We start from the raw sequence: 27,106 nt of genomic DNA, 5'->3' as shown, positions 1-27,106 counted from the left end.
AAGGGTTTTTTTCCCATACAAGAAGTATTTTGTACTATGAGAGTAACAAGGTTTAAAGATGAGATACTATGGTAGAGATAGGGAAATAGAAAAAGAAATCTGGCGTAACACTGTCATTGTAGACAATCGGGGTAGACATGTTTATCCAGGGGGGAGTAATATACACATTATTACTGTGATTTATTTACAGCAACATGTGCTATGTGTAAGTGAACACAGAGAGACTGTCACGCAGTGTCAATACGTTTGGTTTACAATTTATTCTTCAACCAACCACTCGAAGAGAAAAAACTTGCAACTTTTTCGTAGAAAGTTTGTGGTTGTAGCTTACGACATTAAGTAATTAAAATATTTAGCTGTTTGTTTGAAAACAAACCAACATGGGTGAATTACCTCTGAAGGATGTGAATTGATTTTGATTTCTTCAAAGGAGCAGAAGTTTTGTCATTCCAAGGTAATTGAGAGATTAATTGTTTTGTTTGTTGATGGTTAAAACGTAAGGTTAGGTATATTCTGTGATGTAACATTAAAGAGATGGTGTCCTTTAACTTATGATTATTTAAGTAAATGTCACTGACACTTACAGTGGTCAATTTCTTTCATTATTTTAAAGGGAAATGCACCATTTTTTTGACCGTTTTTTGACCAATCATACTTTAGTCTCAGAAACAGGAATTTTCTAGCTAAGTCAATCAGTAATAGTGTTCACAGCTCACCATCGAAATTTGAGCTTTCAAGTCCATGGTGTCCAGAATTATCTGCGTTTGAAAGTTATTGAGACACTGCCATATATAGAATATAGTAATAGGAAAAGAAATTCCTAGTTGGACATATTTTTAAAGGAATTATGCGGTTTTCGTACATTTCTAATTCTTCTGAAGACTATTTACATATATTAAAGACTAAAACCACACCTCAAAATGGTGTATCTCTCCCTTAAAGAGGTAGGCCAAAGTTGGATCAAAAAGAAAATTTGGAACAATAACATGAAAATAAGATGTTAATAAAAATGAAATGATTTTGTACATGTGTCAAACATTTTTTTTGTTAGTAATTTTAATGGGATATAGTTATCTTGATAACTGTATGTAATAACTCAAAAAAGCTCAGTCTTAGCTGCTCTTTGGGGAGATATTGGGGAGATATTATGGGAGGTGGCCTTGTCGGCTCAGTGGATAATCTGAAAGTCCTGGATTTCATTCAATTAAAGCTTTAGACGAGGACTTTTCAACATGGGGGTATTTGAAATTTTTGGGGGGCAATGACACAATTTGTAATCTTGCATATTTTTTGTACAATTATGATTAAAGTTGTTATTCAGTCAGATAAAATTCTCTGACATAAAAAAGATTGCAGGGAAAACCTAAGAGAAAATCACGAAACTGTTTTGAGGGGAAGTGGGGCAATACAATCGGTCTCAAGGCAGTGGTGGAGCCAAAGGGGGGGGGTTAGGGCTGAAGCCGCCCCCCTCCTCGCAGCCCCGAAAGCAAGTTTTTCAGGCAAAAATCTCGTAACTAGGTTAGAAATTCGAGCAATATCGGAGGTAAACCTGCCCCTGCCACTGGGTCAAGGATCTTAAAAGGGTAATATTATTGAGGATTGAGAAATATGGAAGAATGGAAGAAATGCAATAACTTCTATCAGAAGATTGATTTTCCAGATATTTTAATTTTGTAAAAGATGATGTAGTGATATGTAGATGTGTATTTGATTTGTCTTCATGAGATCAATGATTTAAAGGAAATCCTTAGACCAATTATTGTTTTTAATCATAGAATCGTTGTTTGAAAAATTATACCTTAGTCTCAGAAACAGGAATTTTTTTGCTAAGTTAATCACTAATAGTGTTCACAGCTTACTGTTCAAATCCATGTTTATCCAGAATCATTGGCTGTTGAAAGTTAAAATGACAACTGTCTTTTCTTGAGACTCTTGACATAAAATGTTTTAGAAAAAACATAATATAGGAATTATGCATTTTTCGTACATTTCTAGTACTTCTGAAGACTATTTACATATACTCAAGACCAACCTCAACCCATGGAAATGGCGAACCTGTTCCTTTAAGAACTAACATCTGACATAAATTAGTATTAAAAATTAAAAACATTTCAGATTTATTTCATATACTACTCTATTTATTCTCCTTCCTGGATTCTCTTCATAAGTCTTAAAAGGACAAATGTGCCATTTTGGGTGGTTGATTTGAGTATGTTTATAGACTTCAGAAGTACTTGAAATGTATGAAAATCACATAATTCCTTAAAAAATACTTCAAACTAGGAATTTTACCCACAATCTATCACAGAATATAAGAGTCATTTTAACATTCAAACGCAGATAATTCAGGAAATACATGGATTTGAAGGCTCACATTTCAACGGTGAGCTGTGAACACTATTACTGATTGGCTTAGCTAAAAAGAATTCCGTTTCTGAGACTAATGTATGATTGGTCAAAAAGAATAGCGCACATGTCCCTTTAAATGATATGGAGAACTTGTACACTCTACCAATTAACTTCTGTAGTACAAAAAAAGACTTTGCATTTCCTTTAATATTATAGAGAGTGGTATTTCTTCCAAAGGTCAAAATCTTTTTTTACATTTTCCTCTTTCCTGAGTTTGACAGCTTACCAATCATTTTATATAAGAAGAGAATTCATTACAAATCATTGGAGAATTGTGTGATAATAACAATTTCAACTTTTGACAAAAGGAAAGAAGGAACAATTTTCCTCTTTTATTGGCATCATTCCTCAGGGAAATCTTTGCAATTTTTCCCCAAAAAATTCATAAGATTGTTTATAAACATTTTAAGGTCTATGTTCAGATTATTAGCAGATTTCTAGTCAATTTGAGAGATAATTCTTAGAATATTTCTACTATCTACTGCTGTTAGAAAATTTCTAGTGTATTTGATAGATTATTCTTAGAAGATTTCTAATGTATTTGATAAACTATTCATAGAAGATATTTAGTGTATTTGATAAACCATTCTTAAAGATTTCTAGTGTATTTGATAGACTATTCTTAGAAAATTTCTAGTGTATTTGATAGACCATTCTTAGAAGATTTCTAGTGTATTTGATAGACTGTTCTTAGAAGATTTCTAGTATAGACTATTCTTAGAAGATTTCTAGTGTATTTGATAAACTATTCATAGAAGATATTTAGTGTATTTGATAAACCATTCTTAAAGATTTCTAGTGTATTTGATAGACTATTCTTAGAAGATTTCTAGTATATCTGATAGACTACTCTTAGAAAATTTCTAGTGTATTTGATAGACTGTTCTTAGAAGATTTCTAGTATAGACTATTCTTAGAAAATTTCTAGTGTATTTAATAGACTATTCTTAGAAGATTTGAGTGAATTTGTCCACATTGGCTAAATGCTAGACAGGAAAAACTGCACTTCAATGGTATAGGATTAAGTCTTCATTAAATATTTTTTACCAAAAACAAACTGTTGAAGAAAGTGAAATTTCAAGTTTTAGGTTTATTTGAAGGAATTATGCAATTTTCATACATTTCTAGAACTTTTGAAGACTATATACATATGTTCAAGATACAAATCACTTCTAAAAAATGGTGAACCATGACCTTTAAGGTGCCTGAAAGATGCCTAATGGAAGAACACTAATTTTGATTTCATTTTGAATGAGTTGGTGGTATTTAAAGAAGTTAAGGAAGTTAATCTTATAGGACTGATAGAAAATGGCAGATTAATTGAAGATTGCCTTCAAGTCTTCAGCTTGACATTTTAAGAATAAGAAAAGCTTTCAGAAACGGACATGCAAATCACAATCTCTTTTATTGGCATTTAATTTCTATGACTTGCAGTAGACATGTAGTGATTTATTCTAGAGAGACGATAGAATATCAGGAACCAAAGAAAGAATCTTTTATGCAATCAACATTTATGTGAAAGTTTTGTTTTCAATTCTCCATTAAACTTTATTGATCTCTTTCAAATAATTAAATATTGATCCTTTTATGTTGGGTTTCTCAATTCGAAGTCACATCAAATTTTCGGTTGATAGCTGAATAAGGCTTTTAATGAATAAACATAACTTGAGTAGGTGGATGTAGAAAATGAAATCCATTGAACTTAAACTTGTTTGTTAAACTAGATTGCTTACTTTGCATATTTTTATTCCAGTATTGGAAAGTTATGCTCTCTTTCAAAAACTATTTGAGTTGATGAGGACTCCTTATCCAAAACGCAAAACAAGAATTATATCAATTAGTGATGAGTTTTGTAGAATATTCTCGTTCTTGATTTCTTACTCCTGTTCAGTGACTTTCTTGACTCTTTCGACTTGAGTTCTATGTTGGAAAGGTAACTTCCTTTGTCAGTACCATGACGAAATATACAGAGCCTTAAATGCAGCTGTGTTTGTCAGACTTAGTGTAAACACGAGGTTGATAATGTATGTAATGCATCCAAATTAATTTAGATGACATTTCAACAAGTGTTAGTACTTTTTGACTAAACTACTTATTCTTTCCTGTATTTAATTGTTGTGGAACATGATGTCAGTTTTTTTCCTTGAAAAGTGATGCAGGTGGCTGAAGTTTAGCTTATAAGCTGATAATGCAGATAAATTATTTACTTAAATTATAGTAATTAAATATCTTGGAACAAAGTTTGTTAAATATGAATAATTTATATATTTCAGTATTTGAATGTGGTGTGGAATTAAAAGAAGATAGCAGACAATCATCTTGTAATAACTATGACTTCTGCTTCTCATCTTCTGATTTTTGCTGTCTTATTAGTATCTGGTGAGTTTAATTAGAACTCTTCAATTTGAAAACAACAAAGTGAGTCTGTGGTTGGGAAAACTTATTTAAATATTTAACATGATATCAAGATCGTTCAAAATTGCTTTGGACTGTTCATTTCTTAATTAGAACTCTTCAATTTGAAAACAATAAAGAAATGGTGCTGTAGTAATAGGGGTTATATTATCCTCAAATCCAAAATGAAATCCAGATTCCACAATTAGTGGATCATCAGAGTGCGTTACGCAATATTATAACTATATTTGATATCTAGTTAAACTTACCTTTCAGGGAAATAATAATAATTGTCTAGATATTTGCTTTACAATTTATGAAAGCTCTATCCTGGCTTATTTAGAAAATCATAGTGGTTAAAATGAAAGTCTGAATATCCAGGGTCTCATTCTATTACTAACAAACCTGATGTCAGATTTTAAATCTGGAAAGTGATTAAGGCTTAATTCTGTCTATTGGCAATTTCAATTTGAGCATGATACTGATTATACGGAAAAATCTGGCCTATCCTGCCTCTGACGTGATATTCAGATGGGATATCAGAACTGGGTTTAGGCCCAGACATATATATGGATTTTCATTGGAGTTGCTCCGTCCCATTTTTGGGCTACTAGTTTTTGAGAATATTTTAATATCATGTGGGAGAAACTTGGTAGGGCCAGATTTTTATAGCTAGATACTGATATGTTAAGGTTTCTTATGACTTCACTTTGAAGAAAAACATGATTTATTCATTTTAAAGGTTGTTGTCTGGTTATGTGTTTTGACGGATTCATATTTTGTGATCTAATTGATAGTTTGTGATCTGATTCATATTTTGTGATCTGATTCATATTTTGTGATCTGATTCATATTTTGTCTCTGCTTTCAGATTGTTACTGCGAGAGTATCTTGATTTCAAGTCAGTCCATTGATGTCAACAATGAACACCCTTCTCTTCAACATAACAGTTGGATTGACACCCTAGAGACCAGTAGCCAATTTAATCCTTCATTAGTTCAAGGATTAACATCACCCTTGACAACCACTTCTTACAATGTTCAACAAGAAAGTCTGAGCTCCATGGATTATCTCCCTTTAGTGAAGCCAACAATGTCGTCTGCTTACTCGGGGTTTAAAAACGACACAAAGTCAACTGAAAGTGTTCTCATGAATAGTTTAAATAGTAGTGATTTGCCCTTGTCAATTCAAGGCGCTAATCATTTCTCTAAACATTTCACTGATGATCAAGTATTGGTGTCGAGTGTAGGAAATTTGGAGGAATTTTTAACGGAATTTGAAAACAATCAAATAAAATCAATAGAGAATTATTTGGAGCAATCTAGTCTTGGTATCCATAGCAACCAACTAACTGCATTAGATAATTTTGAAATTTTGAACACAGAAGATGTTTGGCCTACTGGGACTATTTTCACACCCGAACTTAACAGTATTACACATTCCATTGATGTCCCCGTCAGTTCAACACCTTTGAATATGGATACAAATGATTTCCGTGCTGAAACATTTGAAGTAAAACATACCGGTCAAATCTCAAATTTCAATACTCAAAGGCTGCTTGAGCCTAGTGAATGGAGGGCAGACATATTCCCTTCTGTGGCTTATGACGAGGCTTTATTTAGTGCCTTCTCTGTTTCCAATACATTGGAATTTGATTATGGTATTTACAATATGGAGAGTGCAAACATTCAATCAAAAGAAAAAGAGTTCTCTAGTTCAATTTCTGGTGTCAGCCCAATGGAAAGTGACTTTGATATGTTACTCCTTTCAAGTTTTCAAGTCATTCCTTCATCATCTCTAATAGGCCTACATTCCATGCAAAGTTTTTCATCAGAAAGAAGTGAAGCCATATGGTCACAAACAGAAATCATTCCCTCAAGTCAGGATTTTTTTATGTCTTTTCCATCTGAAAGTTACTCTCCCAGCAGCAGTCAAATCATTCCATCAGAAGTTTATAATTCAAGCTCTATACCAAGGGAAATAACTCTAGAAAGTAGCTCAGTTGGTGCACTAAATGAAATGTCTTCTCATAGTGACATTCTCATATACCCTATAACATCATTAACAGCCAATGATACATCATCATTGCTTCTTACATCATCCTTGCCTGATATGCTACCTACAACTGATATACCAACAACTACAATGGCTATGCCAACTACTGCAACTGATATGGAAACAACTGCAACTGATATGGCAACAACTACAACGGCTATACCAACTACACCAACTGCTACTACCATAACCACTACCACAGGCAAAGTTGTCTTCAAAGATTGTCGATTTTTATTCACATTTTCTGGAGACTGCCATTTGATTATAAATAATACTTTATATTTGGCAGAATTTATCGAAGGTTTAAGAAAAACGCTTGTGGAAACTTTACACATTTCAAATGACAGAATGAAACCTCATGATATTTCTTGTGGCTCCATTAAAATTTATGTCACATTCAAAAATGTTTCTTATCCAGAATTCAAACGAAGAATAGAATACGTTGTGGAGGGAAGAAACTTTATTGTACCTACTTACATTGAAAATGTTGTGGTCACATTTACAGCTCTGTCAGTAGAGGAAGTGGCATTACCACCTGGCGATGTGGATAGCTCGGATTTACCACAACGTGGTATTGATAATATTGATATTATTGTGATTATAGTGGCATGTTGTGTTTGTGGTATTTTAATCGTGATAGGAATTACAGTATGTGTTAAAGAATGTTACAAGAGAAAACATGCTCAATCATTTGATCTGTTGGACATGCCCCATGTGAACTTAAAACTGGAAGATTTCACTCTAACGAGAATCCCCAGACCTAAAACAAATTATAATACCGATAATGTGACAGCAAACCCTTATACCGATCGCTACAATCAACAAACTAAGAAAGAAAATGGTCAGCAAGTTTCAAATGGAAATCACATAGACTTGAAAGATGTTCATGTAAGAATGCAGCCATTGAAAAATGAAGGAATAATAGTTGGTGTGACAGGATATGCTTCTGCTAATGGTGCACCACGCAAGAAAAAACGTGCACCTTCAGCTTCATCAAGGCAATCTCATGAGGATCATTTACGTGGAGATCCTTCCACTGAAAGTCTGGTTCCTGAAACCAATTCCTCAAGCATGGGAGCATCAAATCCAATCTTTGTTGATGATGAACAAGGCTCTACTTCTACTTTAGATGTCAATCGATCTTACCATTCCTGAGAAATGAGTGCCATAATAAATAGCTTCAAGTCAAAACAGATATCTTGCCCCCCTCCCCCCTCTCATTCCACTGTAAATTGTATGTTTGTGAACTGAATTAAGTGTCTTGTTATAGTGACATTCTACCCTGTATCAGCAATTATGTTAAACATTTCAGTCCTTTTCGAGGATCCAAATAATATTTATAAGCAAAATATGCAGGCTTTAAATATTTTCTGATTTGATGACTAAAGTGAAAGTTGCAATATAATGGTTTTGTTACCATGGATACTAAATGTTAACAAACTGATAGTTAAAAACTATGATGACAGTTAATTGATATTTATACACGCAATATTCTGCCATTTTCTTGTCAAAAGTGTTCATAAATAGACATTGAAATTGTCATATTCCAATTTTATTTGTATATAAACTAGATATTCTGAAGGTGATGTCCCAGATATTAAAAATGCCAACTCATGTAATGCATATATATAAAAAATATTGAAAATGTCTTAAAACACTTATTTATTTTGACTTCAAGCTAGTTAATTAAGATCCAATCTGCTTCACTTTCCAAGCATTTGGATAATCAAAACTACAAAATTGGGAAATACAGATCCAAAAAATGTTTATATTGAGGAAATCTGGATAATGAAGACAACATATACTAGGGAAAATGGTAATGCATTACTTCAGAAAAATGTGCGCCTTAAAGATGGGTTTCCTTATTTTTTACTGTCAAATTAAGAAAACCATTTGATAAATTGGTATTTCTAATGAATTATCATGTATTCTTAATCATATTATTACTATTGGATATAATGTATGTACAGTCTGGATAATCAAAAAAATACTTTTTGACCTTTCTTGATCGGTCACTCATTGGAATTTTGCTGTTAATTCTCTTCTAATTTAGCTAAATATGAATTAATTATGGTCATGTGAGACAAACTGGTAATTTTCCAAGTCATGAGAACCCTTCTACTTCTAGTATTAGCATTTTCATTTTCATAAAGGAAAATAAGGCAACCCATCTTTAAGATGATTAATCATATGGGAGAAGAGTATTCTAGAAAACTAGAAAATTAATGTTATCAATCATTGTTTATATGAAATCCACTAATTGTTATTAAATGAAATAATATATTAATGTAAATATTACTGTAAATACGTCTATTTTTATACTGTCATGTATATCACAATCATATCATTGTAATATTTATAATACATGTATTGTATATAATAAATACTCCTGATGTTCTGTATGACTTTCTCACTACAATCAGAAGAAAAATTGAACAGAACGTGCAGCATCATTACAGATTATTTAGTCATAAGGTTTGGTTCCAATATTTTGTTCAGGAATTAAATCATCTCACTTGATAAGAAGATCATCTGAGAGAAAAAAATAATTTTCTGTTGACCATTAAACTTTTTGTGAACTATATGTGGTACAGCATGTTGGGCAAGACATATTGTTCAGACATAGGGTATCATGTACCAAGTCAGTGGGAATTTGATAAACAGTTTGCCATTGGTCACTTCTTAAACGCCCTATCAATTAAATAATGTACAAAAGAGAAAGAAAAAAAGAAACAACTAAATTTTACAAGGATAACCACTTAGGTTCACAGAATCTCAGTTAAGAATCCTTTCTACGAGCTGGTCCTTGGCCAAACCTCTTGGCATTGATCTTTCTCGGATTATCCCTACCCATTCACAACTGGGTTGACTGGAATTATGAATGGAGGTGACTTATTCAAGGTCATTGGACTATTACATGCCGAACCCACAGCCGCCATTCGTTCGACGTAACCAACCAAATGATGTAGGTTCAATAAATCTCTCATTTGAAATGTATTCCAAATTAGCATTTTGGTCAAGTCAATCATGCTCCACTGAGTTACAATTTGATCCAGGCTTTATTCAAAATAATCTAGGGGATTTTCATAGCTATGCATATCAAGGACACTTAAAAAATATTTAATGCTATTCCTATCGATTTGGCGTCAATTTTTTTCTGGATTTACACTATATAAATGTCTCAATACACATAAGGCAAGAAAACCTCTTATCAGTCCCTTGTATCTTTTAACTAGAATATTCCACACATCAACAACACAGTAATGTAAATGAAACAATTTATTGGAGACAAAATAAAAACAAAACATGCATATATAGAAATTTGCAAAAAATAATGTAACTTGACAAAGAACAAAAATTAAACTGGATGCTTCCAAAATACAAGAGATTGCCATGTATACTATGTTTAAAATTAACACATCAAATGTTAATCAAGTCTACAACATTTGTGAACATCCAGGGATATTTCAAAACAGAACCAATAGACTGAAATTGGGAACTGACTTTAAACCTATCCAATATAAAAAATAGTTGTAACTAGTCAGGATTTGAATATCCCTTATTTTTGCTTATGTCTAGTTTTTTTTTTTGATCATCCAGTTTGTTGTAACCAAATGATGCCTAACACATACTTAGTAAAACATGAAAGTGAAATGAATCAATGGGAAATAAATCTGATCAATTTAAACTTTTTATCAGGATCAGGAAATAAAGTTACAAAATTTCTGCATTGTAGAGATTTGTTGTTGATTCATGTTTTGTAAGTATGCATTGACAAATAAGATGAATTCAATAATAACATCAATAATGATCAATTCTAATTTTCAGTACTAAATACAGTAGAAAATGTAATATAGTTACTGTATTAAGATGGAATAATCCAAAACGATCTCTTTATGGATTGGCTCTCCTAAAGAAGAATTGGGTTAGAATAAACACTAGAATTATTTTGTTTTGATCACCATTTTAAATCTTTCGACTTATACATACTTAATTAACAATTGAATTAATCTTCTGAGGATTAGCAAATTGCCAATATTTCAAAAGTTTGAAAAGATACATACGTAAATATTTTGATTTTAAATTGATGGGACTAGAGTATTGTCAAATATGACTAGGTGGGTGTATAAAAACTATAATGAGTATTTAATCATAATCTCTTACAGGAGATAAACAAATATAAAAACAGCATCAAGAAGCACAGTTCTTTGGCAAATCTAAGCATAAATAATAAGGGTATACTTTAATAGTTACATCTTAACAATATCAAGTTATTACAAGCTGTCCCTAATACCTTGACTTCATTGGGCTCTTTTGTTATATCCAAAGCGATTGGATTGAATGCTAGCGAATACAGCCATTCATAGCCCTCAATAGAAAATCTAAACTATAAATCATAATGATTACTATCTTTATGTCAATTGCTCTTATTGGCTGTATTCACAAGCTTACATTCCAATCAAATTACTACATTGCATGATGCAAGAAAAGAGCCAAATGAAGTCAAGGTATAAGACTCTATTCTTAATATCTTGACATTGTAAAGATGTTGTAAGAAGAGCAAACATGAGAACTAATGGCTTATTGTCTGTTGTTTGCATCTTGGGTTATTATATAGCTTATCTCTCACTCAGGAAAGCAAATCAAGAGGAACTTAAGGCATATATTTTTATAGATTGAAGCAAAATTTTATATGAAACTCCAAAGCCCAAAAGTTTTGTTTTGAATATTGAATTTGTGGAGCCCACTATCAAATATCAAATATGATGACCTCAGCATTTTTTTTAATGAACCATCTCATTCTTTCAACAATATTTTGTGTATAATAATGCTTAATGTGAAGCTGGAGATGCAAAATTGCATAGGCCTATAGGCAGAGCAGAACCCCAAAACTTTGGAGCAAGACAAAAGTTATTTATGGGCAGTAATATATGAATGCAAGTTATAGGCTAAACAAAAAAGAATGAAAAATATATAACAATAAAGAACAATAATACTGCAACAAAATGGAAGGCAAGAATACAAGATGGAAGATATATAACAATAATAATATGAGCACTTTTTTTTTCTAGAAATATAAAATTTGCACTAGCATGTGATGAGCAGAAAAATATTTATCTACAAAAAATATATACAAATTTGTCATTCAAATAAAGATGTCATTTATTGCTGGCAGCAAATATCCAGGTATTTTGAAGCCTTATTAAAGGGACAGATGCGCCATTTTGGGGGGTTGATTTTAGTTTTGAAAATAAGTAAATAGTCTTCAGAAGTACTTGAAATGTACCAAAATCACATAATTCCTTTAAAAATAACTAGGAATTTTACTCACTATTTCTATATATGTCTTTTCTATATATCACAGAGTATCTTAAAATAACGAGTTGTCATTTTAATATTCAGATAATTCTGGACATACATGGATTTGAAGGCTCAAATTTCGACGGTGAGCTGTGAACACTTTTACTGATTGGCTTATCAAAAATATTCCCGTTTGTGAGACTAAAATACGATTGGTGAAAAAGAATGGCGCATCTGTCCCTTTAAGACTCAATTCATAGCTGAAGCAATAGCGTTTTTAGGAAACTTTAGTTAAGGGAGCTAAGCAGGGGCCACAAAATTTCGAGGGGGGCACAGGTTATTGTTTCACTATGTAAATTGATAAAAAATGTGAAGGGGCAAAGCTGTAAAAATGTCACGGAGATGAAGCAGCATTGGAGAAAATTTTTCTTTTGAAATTAAGGTTCAAATTTGAGCAATTTGAGATTCATCTGAAAGATATGGGAAATATATAGAAACTATAGTGATAAACTATAATCAGACACAACAAATTTCAGCAATTTTCTATCAAATTTGGGTCACTGTTGTTTGACAGAATTTGAGTTCCTTTTCCAAAAGTTGTATAAAATTATAAGATAGGAAGGTAACAAAGCTTACACATATATAATACAAACAAAAAGTGAAATGAAAAAATAACAAAACATAAGATATATAACAATATATAGAATTTAACATGTCTGATTTAGATGTCATAGATCAGAATAAAAAGAAACTTGAAATTCTAAAATTTTATCCAAAGTAATAAAAATTAATATTTGGGGTTTTATTTCACATGAAAATTTGTAATTATTCATGTTCTCTTCTTGTGATATTTTCTAGTTTAAAGGGACAGGTTCGCCATTTTCTGCTGATGATATTAGTCTTGAATATAAATAGTCTTAAGACGTACTGTAAATGTACGAAAATTGCATATTTCTTTCATAACTAAGAATTTCACTTTCTATTACTATATATGTCTTTTCTATATATGGCAGAGTCCCAAGAACTTTTAACTTTTTAACGTAGATAATTCTGGACACATGGATTTAAAGACTCAAATTTCAACGGTGTGAACTATGAACACTATTACGGATTAGCTTAGCTAAAAAATTCCAGTTTCTGAAACCAAGGTACGATTGGTCGAATGGATAGCCAACCTGGCCCTCTAAAAGTAAAAATCTTTAATATAACATGGTTATGTTTTGAATAATGAAAGAATAACTCTTAGTACAGAGTATTTATAGTAATGTTTTCAGTAAATAAACTATATTACAATATAAAATATCAAAACAAAACAATATATAAAATGTGCTATTGTGACAATATAATATATAAGTAAATAATTTGATTTTCAAAGCTCTAACAACAGATCTTGTAATTTAATCAGAATCTATCCATGACAAGACTGATGTAATATTTTGAATATTATCTATCCATGACAGGACAGAACTAATATCTTGATCAGTATCTATCCATTAAATACAAACAAATCTCATATTTGAATCAGTATCTATCCATAACAGATCTATTATATTGATCAGTATCTATCCATGACAGGTCAATTGATCTTAAATATTGGTCAGTATCTATCCATGACTTGACAACAGATCTGATACTTTTATCAGTATTTATCCATGACAGGTCAACTGATCCTATATTTTTATGAACATCTATTCATGAGAGAAATCCAAATCTAATATTTATAAAAGTATCTTTCAATGATAAATATGGTGTACAATAATGTGCTCAGATCTATTTCCACTTGGGAAAGGTTGAAGACTTCAACTTGAAGTATGAATAAATATGTGTTTCCAAACATTTTCTTAGTTAAAACTTGAAAAGACTTTTTAAGACTAGAAATGTTGCCTTCAATCGTTCTCGAGTTTCATACTGTCTTACTAGACAAGATCTGACACAAAAATGGGCCATAATCCAATAGAGATAATATCAAATGGTACAACTTAAAATGGAAGCATGAAAAAATGGATTTCATATCGTTCATCAACTAAAACTTTAAATATATTTAACAGGATATAGTCATCTAAATATTTTACTAACAGACGTCTTTTCAACTATCTGAGGCACTTTCCTGAATCAATAATCCTGTAATAAAGAATTAAACAGACCCAAACAATTTTGTTGCTAAGGATCTAACGTGTGGTCAGAACAGTCCTAAAATTTGTCAAAACGGACCCACATATAAAGTTTGATTTTAAAATTCTGTTTAGTCTTCATTTCAAATAACTATAATATCATCAAAGTATTTTATCATCAATTCAAAAAAGTAATACAGATAGCTGAAATCGAGCTCTGTAAGCTAGTTAATATTTAGATGACTAAGCTTATATTCTACATTCAGTTTTGTTATAACTTATACATCTATCTAGTATACATGTATATCTATCAATTCTAATTCTTCTATTGTCAACTATAAATTCTATATATATCATATATTCTTTATAAATAAACTTTTGAAATTCGATGAATAAACTTTGGCAATATAAACTATATAAGATTTTACCTGGGTTGTTATTCAAGGCAAATATTGTCAAACAAATTCTTTGTTAAAGCTGATCAAGTTTTATAAATAGACCACTATCATTCCAGTTTGACATTTTTCTGTTTCATTCAGAAAACAAGGTGGTCTGGTCAATTAATTTTTATACTTAATTTTACTAATTATAAATCTCTTTGAAATCTTTAAAGGGCAGTCTACCAAACACAAAAACTAGATCAAGCTGCATAATCCACAATTAGTAGGCTCTGTTTTAATTAGCCCTTTTTAAAGAAATTCAGGTTGATCAAGTAGATACACAGACGTAAATAGCATATTATAGAAATATTATAGAAAGTTAAATAAACAATGTTTCATAATAAAAATTTTGCATACTGCCTCTTTAACTTGAGGGACTTTTCAAACTTTTCATCTAAATTTGGAATGAATACTTTTATGAATTCTCTTTCAAACTTGACCTTGAGTGACAGTAACAAATCGACCCAAAAAAATATAATCAAATACGACAACAACTAAAAGTTGAAATAGGTGTTGAACCACCAGTAGGAAATTCAGTCTTATCTTCAGTATCCAGTAGATTTTCTTTAGCTTTCTTCGTCAGGCCTTTAGCAATATCCATAAACAGTTTCTCTACGTTATCACTTTGTTTTGCTGAAGTTTCTAGGAAAGTCATATCATGTCTTTGTGAGAACTGTTCTCCAATATGTGTTGGAATTTCTTTAGCATGTTTATCTATTTTGTTCCCTGAAAAAATAAAAAAAATTAAATACATCCAATAAAATAACAAGGAGCTTTTTTTTTTATATATATATCTTGAGCCAATTGTTTCTAAATCTCTAGTAGACAATTAAAACCTTTGTTAAAAGTAGGCTTTTAGAGAATTTGATTGGTTGAATATTACATGACCAAGAAAGTGAGATGCAAAACAATTTCGCCAGATCAAGCATGACTAGTAAAAGCACAAATAATCATCCATTGACTTAAACTGATGACTCGTCTTTTCTCTCGACCTTGCCATATATTGAGATTGAGTATATTTGAGGGAATTATGGGATTTTAGTGCTGTTCTGGTACTTCTGAAGACATATTCAAGATCCAAATCAACTTCTGAAAATGGCAAACCATCGCCGTTAAAATGACTGTTTTAAGATACTTACCAACTAAGAATGTTAAGACTTGTGTACCAGCATATAGTTCTATTTCATTTAACCATTGTGGAAGACTTTCAAACGAGTTTTGACAGCAAACATCATAAACTACTATTAAAGCATGAGCTGCTCTATAATAAGCCTGAGTTATAGCTCGAAATCTTTCCTGACCAGCTGTATCCCATATCTGTAACTATAAATATAAAACATATTGATAACAACTACTACTGAAAGGATTACAAAGAAAGAATCAATCAACCATAATTTAGAATGATAACACCTTAGGTTCACAAGGATCTTTTCTACAAGTTGGTCCTTGGCCAAACCTCTTGACGTTAATCTTTTCATGGATTATCTGTACCCATTTACAGTTGGGTCCACTGGGATAATGAGGAACGATGACAAGGTCACCAGACTTCTGCATGCCAACCAAAATTAGAACTCAAGACTACCATTTGATCGACACAATCAACCAAATGATATGTTAGTTTCCAGCTCTCTTACCGACTTTGCTACAAAAGCCAAAATAACTGATGAATTTTATTGAGTTCTAAAACATAACAGAGATATTGAATTTTCCTGTTTTATAATCAGACAAATCCAAGGACTTATTATCTGAGTCTATCTCTATCATTCAAACCATGTAGTCTAGATTATCTCACATCAATAATTTCAGAGTAATTACCTTCACTTTTTCTCCATCTACTTCAACTGTTTTAATCATAAAATCAACACCAATTGTTGCTCCTTGACCAGGTGGAAATAGTCCCTAAAATATACCATATATCAAATGTCATTCAAAAAAATAGTTGCAGATTGGTGAACGTCGATATTTGCCATTTTTCAATGACCATTTTTTAGTTAGTTCTCTCAGCCAAGCCACAATACCTTTTATTAATCAAATATTACACAATTTATTACCTTTGTGAAAAGTAAAGTTTTTAATACAAAATATAAAGATAGTTGATACAATTCAAATATTCCCACTATATGAGTTGAGCTGAGACAACATAGTTTTGATTTTTTTTTTACAGATTTCATGAAAATTGGTGAAACCAAGAAACTGAAACCTTTACCATTTTCAAACTGTTGTAAACTGATAAATTTGGAGAGTTTTGTAAACTGATAAATTTTGAGATAATTGTAAACTGTTCAATTTTGAGATTATTGCAAACTGTTCAATTTTGAGATTATTGCAAACTGTTCAATTTTGAGATTATTGCAAACTGTTCAATTTTGAGATTATTGCAAACTGTTCAATTTTGAGATTATTGCAAACTGTTCAATTTTGAGATTATTGCAAACTGTTCAATTTTGAGATTATTGCAAACTGTTCAATTTTGAGATAGAAAACTGTTCAATTTTGAGATTATTACAAGAGATAATTCCAAGATTGTTGCAAACTATTCAATTACGAGATTGTTGCAAACTATCAAAGTCCTCACTTGATCTGCATTTTTTATGATATACCTATTAATCAAATCTGTTGAAGGCTATTAAGAAAAGATTTTGTAAATGAGAGAGAGTGTCAATATCACAGGAGTTAATATTCACAATTTAAGATCTCAAATTTGAATTTATCGTTAATATTATATTATGCATACACATACCAAGTTTTATCATAATCACATAAAGTCTAGAGCATTAAACAAGAAAATGGACAAAAATACACGCTTATATAGGCTGATGTAGGCATCTATAGATTGTAGAAAATTCATTTTAAATTATGGCTGCCATAACTAGGAATTGTAAAGAGGTTTTCTAAATTTTTTTATGTGTATCGGGGACACTGACAGCATCAATTTGCACCATTCCAATTATCAATCAGACGTCTGTGGTTCCTACAATTCTACTAAAACTAAGTAATTGATGACGTCACTATTTGAAAAAGTCCTTATGTGATAAAGCTTATTTTGCGATAAGTGACGTCATAAAACACTAAGTTTTAGTGGAATTGCAGGAACCACAGGCATCTGATTGAAATGGAATGGTGTACATTTATGCTATCAGTGTCCCCAATGCACATAAAAATTTAGAAATACTACATATGGAAACAGATCATTATTATTTGTGCTAATTGGCCAATATACAATATTTCTCTGACATGTTTAATGATAGGTGGTAACAGCTTGAAATAATAAGTCAAAATAAAGAGAGATAGATAGATACCAGTAGGCCTACTATTCTAGATCTATTTGATGTAAATACTGTTCATTAAGTGATAGATAGGCCATACAGACAGGTTTTATTTATGATGTGTCAACTTGACAAAAGATTTTTATCTTTAGAACTTTAATTAATTACCTTATACATATATTGCATTCATTAAGGGTAATGGGATTATAGATTATATCATTAACAATGGTCGGTGAAATCATACATTAGGATTAAAACTTGAAAATTGGGTCAGGACAAACATCTATTTTTAAGACAGTTTTTTAGTGGTTTAATCCTACTATGCTAATGAAAAAAACCTCAGGGGGTCATTTCATTGCTATTCAGTCGGTCATGAAATTTTGTGTTCTACTTAGTTAGATAGTGTAATCTTATCTTAAATGAGATATATATAAAGTCAAATGTCACGGATTGTTAATACTAAGTGTTAGCTTACGTTGAAAGTAAAAATAAAATAACACATATTTTGATTTCAACAGCTATTCTACTAAATACAACAACTTTTTGCCTATTTCATGGACCATATTATTTTCTAATCTAGATTTCCAGAATAGAATACACAATTTGTACAAAAGGCAATATATAAAAAAACTTACCTCTGTAAACCTTCTAACTAAACATGTTTTACCAACACCTGCATTGCCTATTAACACTACTTTAAATAAATATTTATAATCTTCCATTTTCCTGTTTAGTAGTAGATGTAGTTTAGATGTAACAGCTGAAAACAACCAATTAATGAGAAATTAGGGATGGCAATCACATAAATAATTATTACAATAACAAGTTTCAGGCCAAACAAGTCTGTGATGCAGGCCTATAATTATATTACAGCTCTTATGATTGTCACTACCTTTTGATTTAAAACAAAATATTGGTGCATAGAGCCACCATGACTTAGCCAAGTGGATTTGGCATAGGCCTTTTGACTTACAGCTTTAGAAGTGATTCATGTCCAATTGGACTCAACAATCAAACAAAGTTATTTGCTATTTAAAAAAATCAAAATGGAAATAGTAACACTGCATCAAAATAACATGCAAATATGCTCACCAACTGATTCAGACAATGTTCTTGTATAACTACTTATTATTATGGGTTGGCAAATTGATGAAAATTCCAAATGCCAGTCACAGTTTTCGCCACTTAGTTAACAGATAATAAGTCAGTGTTGCCAGGGTTTCTAAATAATTTCATAGGGGCTCATCATTTATAATTGATTATAACTCTTCGTCACAATCTAAATAAGTTAACATATCTAATATTTGTCAATTTTTAGATCTGTAAAATTGTCAACGTGAAATAAACAACTTGTAACCGGAAGTTTTTAATGTGCATGATGACGTCATTCAATATAGGCTTAGTCTTCACGACGGAATATTTTGTAATATTTGACAACCGAGTCTACTATTTGTCTTTGATTTGATTGGTTCAAAATGATGTCAGTGCAGCGAAATTGACCAATCAAACGTGAAGAATAGCAAGAACTGCCCACCGCGCAGACCGACAAAGAAGACGGAGAAAGGAAGAACACATTCACTCGACAGTCGAAAATTGTGTCTTGTAACTAAAGTATGTCTCGAAAAAACTAAGCGATAATGAACATTAACATTTGTAACTAGTCGCTGAATTGTTCTGTTGACGAAGTAAAGAAGAAAGATGGATTTAGAAGTAGCTGAAGGTTATAGATCGTCTCTGAAAGATTTGGCTCAAAACAGCAAGCCGTTGATCAACATGTTGACGATGTTAGCCGATGACCATGAGCAGCATGCCTCCATTATTATTGATGTTATCGAGGAACATATCCAGAAGGTTTTTGTTTAAATTTTGTTTTATTCTATTGTCTTATTTTTGTCGCATTTGGTATTTTTCTCCACCCTGCTGGGGAAATCAAATCCAATATGGCGCAGGCTTCGTGTTCGTTCACGATGGGCTCAGTAAACATGCGTGAATGAGGCTTAGATCATATGACAGTCCACGTGACTTCAATAGCAAGCGGTGGTTTCCCACTGAAAAGAATGTAGTATGATAGAATTATGATGATATTTTTTGCTCTATACATTTTCTTTCATCATCGTTATCATATATTCATATCAAGGAATCTAACCTTGTCATAACATAAAATAAATAAAATGTCTTCACTGTTTGTTTCATTTGTGTACTGAAATGATAAAGAAAGATGTATTTGATCTGATTTTGTTTGTGCGCTTAGATTCAACAAATTATGATATTATCATTGGGTACTTAAGTTATTGATGTACAAAATATGCCAAATCAGATCTCACTGAGTTTCTTTATCATTAAAAGTCTTTTGGGGATGGTTTTGATTTTGTCATGTTGAGCAATTGAAAGAGTAAACTCTCAACTGCAGTAGAGAGATCGGAAAAACCTTGCGAAGAAATTGGTTTGGTGTCTTGGCAACATATTGCATCCTTTAAATGCAGTGCCTCGTTGGTTATTGTTAGAAAGACACTTTTAGAAAAAAAAAAGCGGTCATGTCTAGTATGTCAGACCAAAAAAAGTTATCAATTTATAAAATTACAACAGTTCATGAATTTGTTCATTTAATTTCACAAACTTATTTTGTAAATTGGATTTTTTTTTTTGGTCTGAACTGGTGACTTGCGTAATTGACTGTAGTAACTTATGTTTACAATTCTAATATCTGTTAATATATGCCTAACATAACAGTAGATACATAGATTATTGTATTTATTGTATTAAAACCTGTTGTTATGGCAAATATTGATGAGTAGTAGATGTGGATTCGTAAGTGATCACTAACGATCTATAAGTCAACATCAGTTTATCCTACTTTTGATAAAGTGGAGAGATGGCTGATGCATATTTATTTAATCTGTAATGCCCTTACCTTTGCGATATGAACTTATACAACCGCGACCCGTAAGTCAATTTACACCTAGTGTATGTTGAATTTGCTGCTTTCCCCAGTACCGTTATCAGCACCGTAGTGTCCTATAATTATTGAATACCAACAGTCTTAAATCTTTCTTTCCTCTCTACAATATTTGTGATTTCACACAATTTAAATTTTTCACATCCACAACAAACACTTTTTAAAACCAACTGAAAAAAAAGCTGCAACACAACAAATAAATTCACAAACATTGGTAAATCTTTTGTTTTTGTCCAGTTTGAGATGAAATTAAAGATTTCCACACATACGTTTCAAGAATAATTTACGTGGCTAGCTAAACTATTGTACACAATTAATTTTGAGCATTTATCTATGGCTACAATGACTTAGCACATGTTGAGACTAGTCAGATTTGAAGAGGATACTTATCAAGTTGTGCATGGTTTAGGAATCATCACCATGAAAATTAAGATTTATTACACATATTTCTCACACTTATCCTGAAACCATGAATTGCTAATCTTGAGCAACCATTTGGAGAAATTGGTTGGTCGGGGATTTTGTTTTCAGCATCAGTATGGTAGAAGGAATTCAATGGTACCAATCATGTACGAGAAGATTTCCAGACAAAGCTAACTTTAGAACTTGCAGGAAGACGATATTGGTGTAATCGAGGAATTCCAGTGGCTGAATCCTGCTGAAAGTGGACCTTTTGAGTTTCTGTTGGTAAAGTATGATTGGAGGGAGGCGATTTCTTTATGTAAATGATTAATTTTATTCTTCAGGTTAAGCCATCTTTAAAGTTACCAGTATTGTATCTTATTGATTCTATCATAAAGAATTTACAGACGTCAACTTATCGTACCTTGTTTCCAGCTCGTCTTGTTAAAATGTTCTGTGAAGCATTTGAAGAGGTCAGCATATGTTGCAGTTGAAAGCTGCAATACATTTTCATTTCTAAACTTATTCTGCGTAATACATTTACTTTGGGTCAGTTGCATCTGTGTTTTTAATTTTTCGGTTTTTTTTTTCACCATTCTATTTAGCATTAGTTGTCTTCTGACAAAATTATGTTATGTAAGGGAAAGAGTGTAAGATTATAGAAGAATGTCCCAAAACAGGTCACAATATTACTGTCGTTGGTTACGTCAAACTGAGTTCTGCTATTGTGGTCTGTACATTTGGAATTCTGAACTATGGTCTATTTCATTACATTAGATTGCCCTGAGTTTCACAATCCTGAACAATCAATGCCCATGCTTATTTGCGACCGAAAGACAACAAAGCTACATTTCCAACTATAAAGAGCTGTTAATATGAAGTACCAGTAACAAATGTTCCTTGATCATATTTGATATAGCTGAAATGGTCAAATGGTACCAAATGAAAGTTGTGATCCTGAGAATACATGTTGAAGCATTGAAAATGTGTTTAGTTTTGGTGAAAAGCATGGGCATGTGAAACCCAATACAAATCCTCATACCTCAAATGAAAGCTTCCAATTTATACCACAAATTTTTTTGGGGGGAAGGTTAAGGAAATGTCATGAAACCTGACCGTTTTCCTTCAGTTTGGAATTCCTTAGTCTGTCTGTCACATTCATCTGATAAATTCAGGTCGCTTCAAAAAAAGAATTTCTACACTGGTTATGGCAGTTATAGAACCTGAAATAGGACATTAATTATAGGTTGAACTTTTCGGATGTGTGGGGAGAATATTTTGAAAAATTCCCTAGTTCCCACTGCACACCCGTTTTTTTAAACTATTTTTCAATGGAATTATATACTTCTAGTCAAATCTTAATTGGATGAATTTAACCTTCCACATGTCTGTCATGTTCACATGGCAACTGCCTTTTCCTTCAATACCCACAAATTATCAAGAGATAATGGACTGTTGTTTTATATGCCCACATTATCAAGATGTTGATGACTCCTTTCCCTTCTTTCTTTATAATTTGAGAGTATAATATTCCCATAGTGTCTTGTGTTTAAGAGAATTGAAAAATTCAATTTTTTTTTCGGACTGAAAGATTGAGAGTTCAGATTTAAAATTTCCATATGTCAATTTGGCAAATAAAGCAAGAATTTGGATATTTTTAATATTATTGAATTTACTTGAAATCGAATGTGTGGTCTGCTTGCAAATCTATAAAAACAAAAGACTCCAATTAAGACTGTTATCACATCCTGGGTGTCATAATTACCTTCGGTGTGAAGTGAAAAAAATACAGGAAATACCCAAGATGTAAGAGTGATCGTCAATTGACTTGGCACGTCCTTTGTTGAATTTGTAGGAAAACAGCACATCCACATTCTGAAAATTCTTAGTCATAGATCACTTAAAGAAAATAAAACAAACAACTACTGTTGAATTTGCAATTATAAATTTTGTGTTATATACTTTAAACAGCAAATCTAAAATTTAAGAGAATTGTCAGCAATCATATGGTCTGATATTTTGTTTCCTTATCTGATTTGTGAAATGGACTTTGTTCTAGATGATCATTCACTGTATGAAAACAGATGTTTCTAGATCAAATTATTCTTGTAGTGAAAGAAAATCACTTTGAATCGATATACCAGTTCATTGATACTTTCAATACAAATTTATAATTTATATTTATACAGAAAGAATAATAGAAACATCATTTCTGTCTTCTGGAAATAGAAAAAGAAATACACAACATGCTATGAGAAAAATGCTATAATTCGAAAATTCATAAAGATTATTATTAATGTTATTTTGTTGATAAAATTCAATCAGGTTTTCAGTTTGACAGAACATATTAAACTTAATTTCCTTTATCCTGAACTACTAGCGTCTAATATTTTAAAATACCAGAATCACGTTATCACTTAACAATTCGGACATAATTCTGGTAAACAATGGCTGCCATTCATTACTGCGATATGTTGTAGAGCACTTGCATATCTTTCACGGTAGGCAGCTTGACATAGCATCAGTAGATAAATGATGAGCTGGAAGCCAATTAGACACAGTAAATTATTTGATTTGGCATGAATTTAAAAACAAATCACAGATCATATCTGCTAAACCTATAATAAGATAATCACCCAACTTTTTCCAACATAATTCTCTTCTAACTGAAATCTGGCCAATTTCAACGCTAAACAAAGCTGATTAAATAAACTAAACACTAGATACATTGCACACAAAAACAATTTCACATTTTCTTATCCCTCATTATGCAATGTAGAGCAAGTTTTTTTCGCACACAGTAGTAGTTAATGTGGCATTATTGTAAGCAATAAATAAACCAAGTACTAACGATCCAAACTGCAAACAAAACCCAAAATTCAAAACAAAACATATTGACAAAACATTGGTAACAGCTACTGAACTTTTCACATGAGATTCTAAAGTAATGCTACTTGCCAGAATTTCCATTGGTACGAACCTGCAACAAAACCTACACAACCATCGTGTATGCCCAAAACCATGTTAAATTATAGTTAGTGTTCAGTCCTGTCATGGGTTGATGATTTTTTCAATGGAGCTTCTCCCTATGCATGTAGCAAGAGCTTGGAAAGAAACTGAAATTGTTGATTGGAACAATAACTTATGCTACATACAGGGCATGGCACGGCACGGAAAGATCCCTTGTTGTTGCCTTGTTAAATTGCACGATGAATTAAATGAAACCGAAAAACAGGATCAGGCTTCTATTGGCTGAACATATCTCTTGCGATCGATTTCATATGCACGCCTCAAACTGAGAATGTTTCTTGTGTGGCCCAGTTTCACCCACATAAAAAATGGGTGTATATTGCCATTTTTTTGATATAAGAATTTTTCTGAAATTTTATGTGATATAGAATATCGGCTTTAAACTAGAAATGATCTAATATGATTGTCTGTGTGCTGGAATTTTTATCACTCAGGTTGTTTACTAATTTAAAGTTCATATTCCGTCTTTTTTGTTCATTTTAGGTAAAACTTGATTTGTTAACGAAAGAAACAAGACCGATATCATTTGATTTCAATGAAATTTTGTTTAAACACTTTAAAGATCTAGTTCTGGTCAAAGTTGACATATACTATGTTCGGATTTTGACATTTTGATGAAGTTTTATGTTGAGTTACTGTGCCTTACTCAGTAATAACTCTAAAAAAGCTTGTTAAACAGACAATAATCATTGTTAGATTTGGATTAGACTTGCTCTATATTTTACTAAATTTTACAAATCAAAGAGAGCTGAAGAGAAAGAGGTTAAACACCAAAGGGATATTAAATCCTCAATATTCAGCATTCAAATTTAGCAGTCGAACGTTCAATACCAGATTGGTGTTTTGAGTGCATGCTGGAATGGAAATTTTGAAGGAGCCAAAAAGTCAAATAAAATTCCGCTGATTTGAAATAATACCCATTTGATTTATATTATTCCAATCTGGTGCAGAATGATTGCTGTTATGCTGGACAGGGGGGATCCCTTTAAAAAATTTTCTAAAATAATATTCTTCTCCAATCCATGTGATTATTGGTTTTCAATATAACTATGGTAATCAATTGTATTTAAATTTTTCATTCACCTATACAATGCAACTGACCCAAAGTACATCTTTTTTTCACATCTGATGATTTTGGCATTCTAGTCATCTGATTGGTCTGTAACTGAAATCGGTTTAAAACCCAGCTGTATACACTGGTCAGATTTCTGAATTTATAAAAAGGACTCAAAACAAGGAAATAATTTTATTAATCTTATTTATCCTCATATTGTTTAGGTTGATGAGAAAACCAGACAAGCCATGTTTAAACTTCGACAGACCTGGGCCAATGTTATACCCAATAATAAGTTATATGCAATAGATGTAAGAGTTAATGCATCAGATCCAGCCTGGCCAATCACAGCTACTGCACCAGAACAGGGCAGCATACACGTTAATCCAAAATTTCTGACACAGGTAATGAATATTTATCCTTTTTCGTCAAGGTGCAAGCTAGAGAATCCATGAATAATAATAGTAATTTAGCTTTTTAATATTACCTAGATTACTATCCAATGATTTAGATGCATTTACAGACTTCTGTGACACAATTCAGGTGGCTATTGCAGTCAAGGTATAAGAAATAGTTAATTGGATATTAGTTTTTAAAGGTTGTTTTTTTGTTTTAGGAAAAGAAAATAGCAGCCACTACACTACCTCCAGTTCAAGAAAGTGCTGAAGATATAATGCGAAGACAATTGTTAGAAAAACAACAAGAACTTCAAAAGTTAAAACTAGAGTTAGAACTTGCAGAAACTACAGCTAAACTAGAGCAACAGAGAAAACAGGTATGTTTCACTTCGACTGTATTTGCTAAGACTACTTGCTATTCGTTTTGAAATTTAGTCATTTCTAGGGTTATCTTCTAGTTGTGTTATGCCCGATTATATACTTAATCAATAGTAATGTCACTGTTGAAAACATGAAAAAGTTTACATGCATAGGTATGACTGACACCAATATGACTCAGTGCTCAGTAGAAATATAGAAAAGGGAGATATACTCTTATATCTTTTTTCATATTTGGACAAAATGATTATTTCAGCTGGAAATGAAAAGACAGAATATTAGTGGAGATCATTCAGGTGTTGATACTAAACCAAAAGATCCACGGATGAATAGAGATCCAAGACGAGCTCGTGATCCCAGAAAAGCTGCTGCTAGCTCATCAACACCTGATGTAGTCTCAGCTATTCTTGAATCTTCAAAATCAGAACCCACGTTGATTCCAGTTCAAACAGCACCACCAATAGTCACACCATTTATCATTCCAAAGAAAGAAGAACTGTCCAACAGTCATCAGCAAAATCACACAGTCCATCAGCATCAAGTGTCCAGATTAAATGATCCTCGTCGTGCTAATCAAGATAGAACTTTAACTAATAAAGATGCAAATAATGCTAGTAAAAAGACATCTAATACTAATTTATCTAATAAATCTAAAAGTGCTACTAGTAATAATTCTAATTCCAGCTCTGTATCTAAAAAGATTTCTCCCCAGAAATCATGCTCAACTTCCAAAGTACAAAAATCAGTACGATCTGTAACTCCCAATAAAAAGAAAAGTGACACGATTGTGGTTATAGATGATGATGACGATGAACCTAAGGGAAGAATTGAAAATAAATCCTTTCCCTCTAAAAATCGGGATCCTAGGGGTGGATCTAAAGACGATTCAAGGGGAGGGTTAAGAGATGATCC

General features: G+C 31.8%; 3 protein-coding genes across 3 annotated transcripts; 2 read left to right on the top strand and 1 right to left on the bottom strand.

The window, feature by feature from the left end:
• Positions 1-5,895: 5,895 nt before the first annotated feature.
• Positions 5,896-8,013, top strand: LOTGIDRAFT_170806 (hypothetical protein; the record flags this gene model as incomplete). The annotated part of the gene is made up of 1 exon (XM_009046653.1): positions 5,896-8,013. The coding sequence occupies one exon, from the start codon at positions 5,896-5,898 to the stop codon at positions 8,011-8,013; it is 2,118 nt and encodes a 705-aa protein (XP_009044901.1).
• Positions 8,014-15,188: 7,175 nt separating this feature from the next.
• Positions 15,189-19,325, bottom strand: LOTGIDRAFT_223901 (hypothetical protein; the record flags this gene model as incomplete). Its single annotated transcript, XM_009046652.1, has 5 exons — positions 19,069-19,325; positions 18,612-18,736; positions 16,526-16,609; positions 15,850-16,033; positions 15,189-15,436 (listed from the first exon to the last, which is right to left on the bottom strand). Exons 2-5 carry the CDS (start codon positions 18,696-18,698, stop codon positions 15,189-15,191), a joined length of 603 nt encoding a protein of 200 aa, XP_009044900.1. The 5' UTR covers positions 18,699-18,736; positions 19,069-19,325.
• Positions 19,326-19,525: 200 nt separating this feature from the next.
• LOTGIDRAFT_223898 (hypothetical protein) lies at positions 19,526-26,529 on the top strand (the record flags this gene model as incomplete). Its single annotated transcript, XM_009046651.1, has 5 exons — positions 19,526-19,827; positions 21,679-21,807; positions 25,643-25,822; positions 26,035-26,193; positions 26,451-26,529. Coding segments are annotated over exons 1-5 (699 nt in total), but the record flags the coding sequence as incomplete, so codon positions are not given.
• Positions 26,530-27,106: the final 577 nt, after the last annotated feature.

This window comes from Lottia gigantea (assembly GCF_000327385.1).
Source record: "Lottia gigantea unplaced genomic scaffold LOTGIsca_104, whole genome shotgun sequence".
Lineage (NCBI taxonomy): Eukaryota > Metazoa > Mollusca > Gastropoda > Lottiidae > Lottia > Lottia gigantea.
This window is presented reverse-complemented; position numbering and strand designations above follow the sequence as displayed.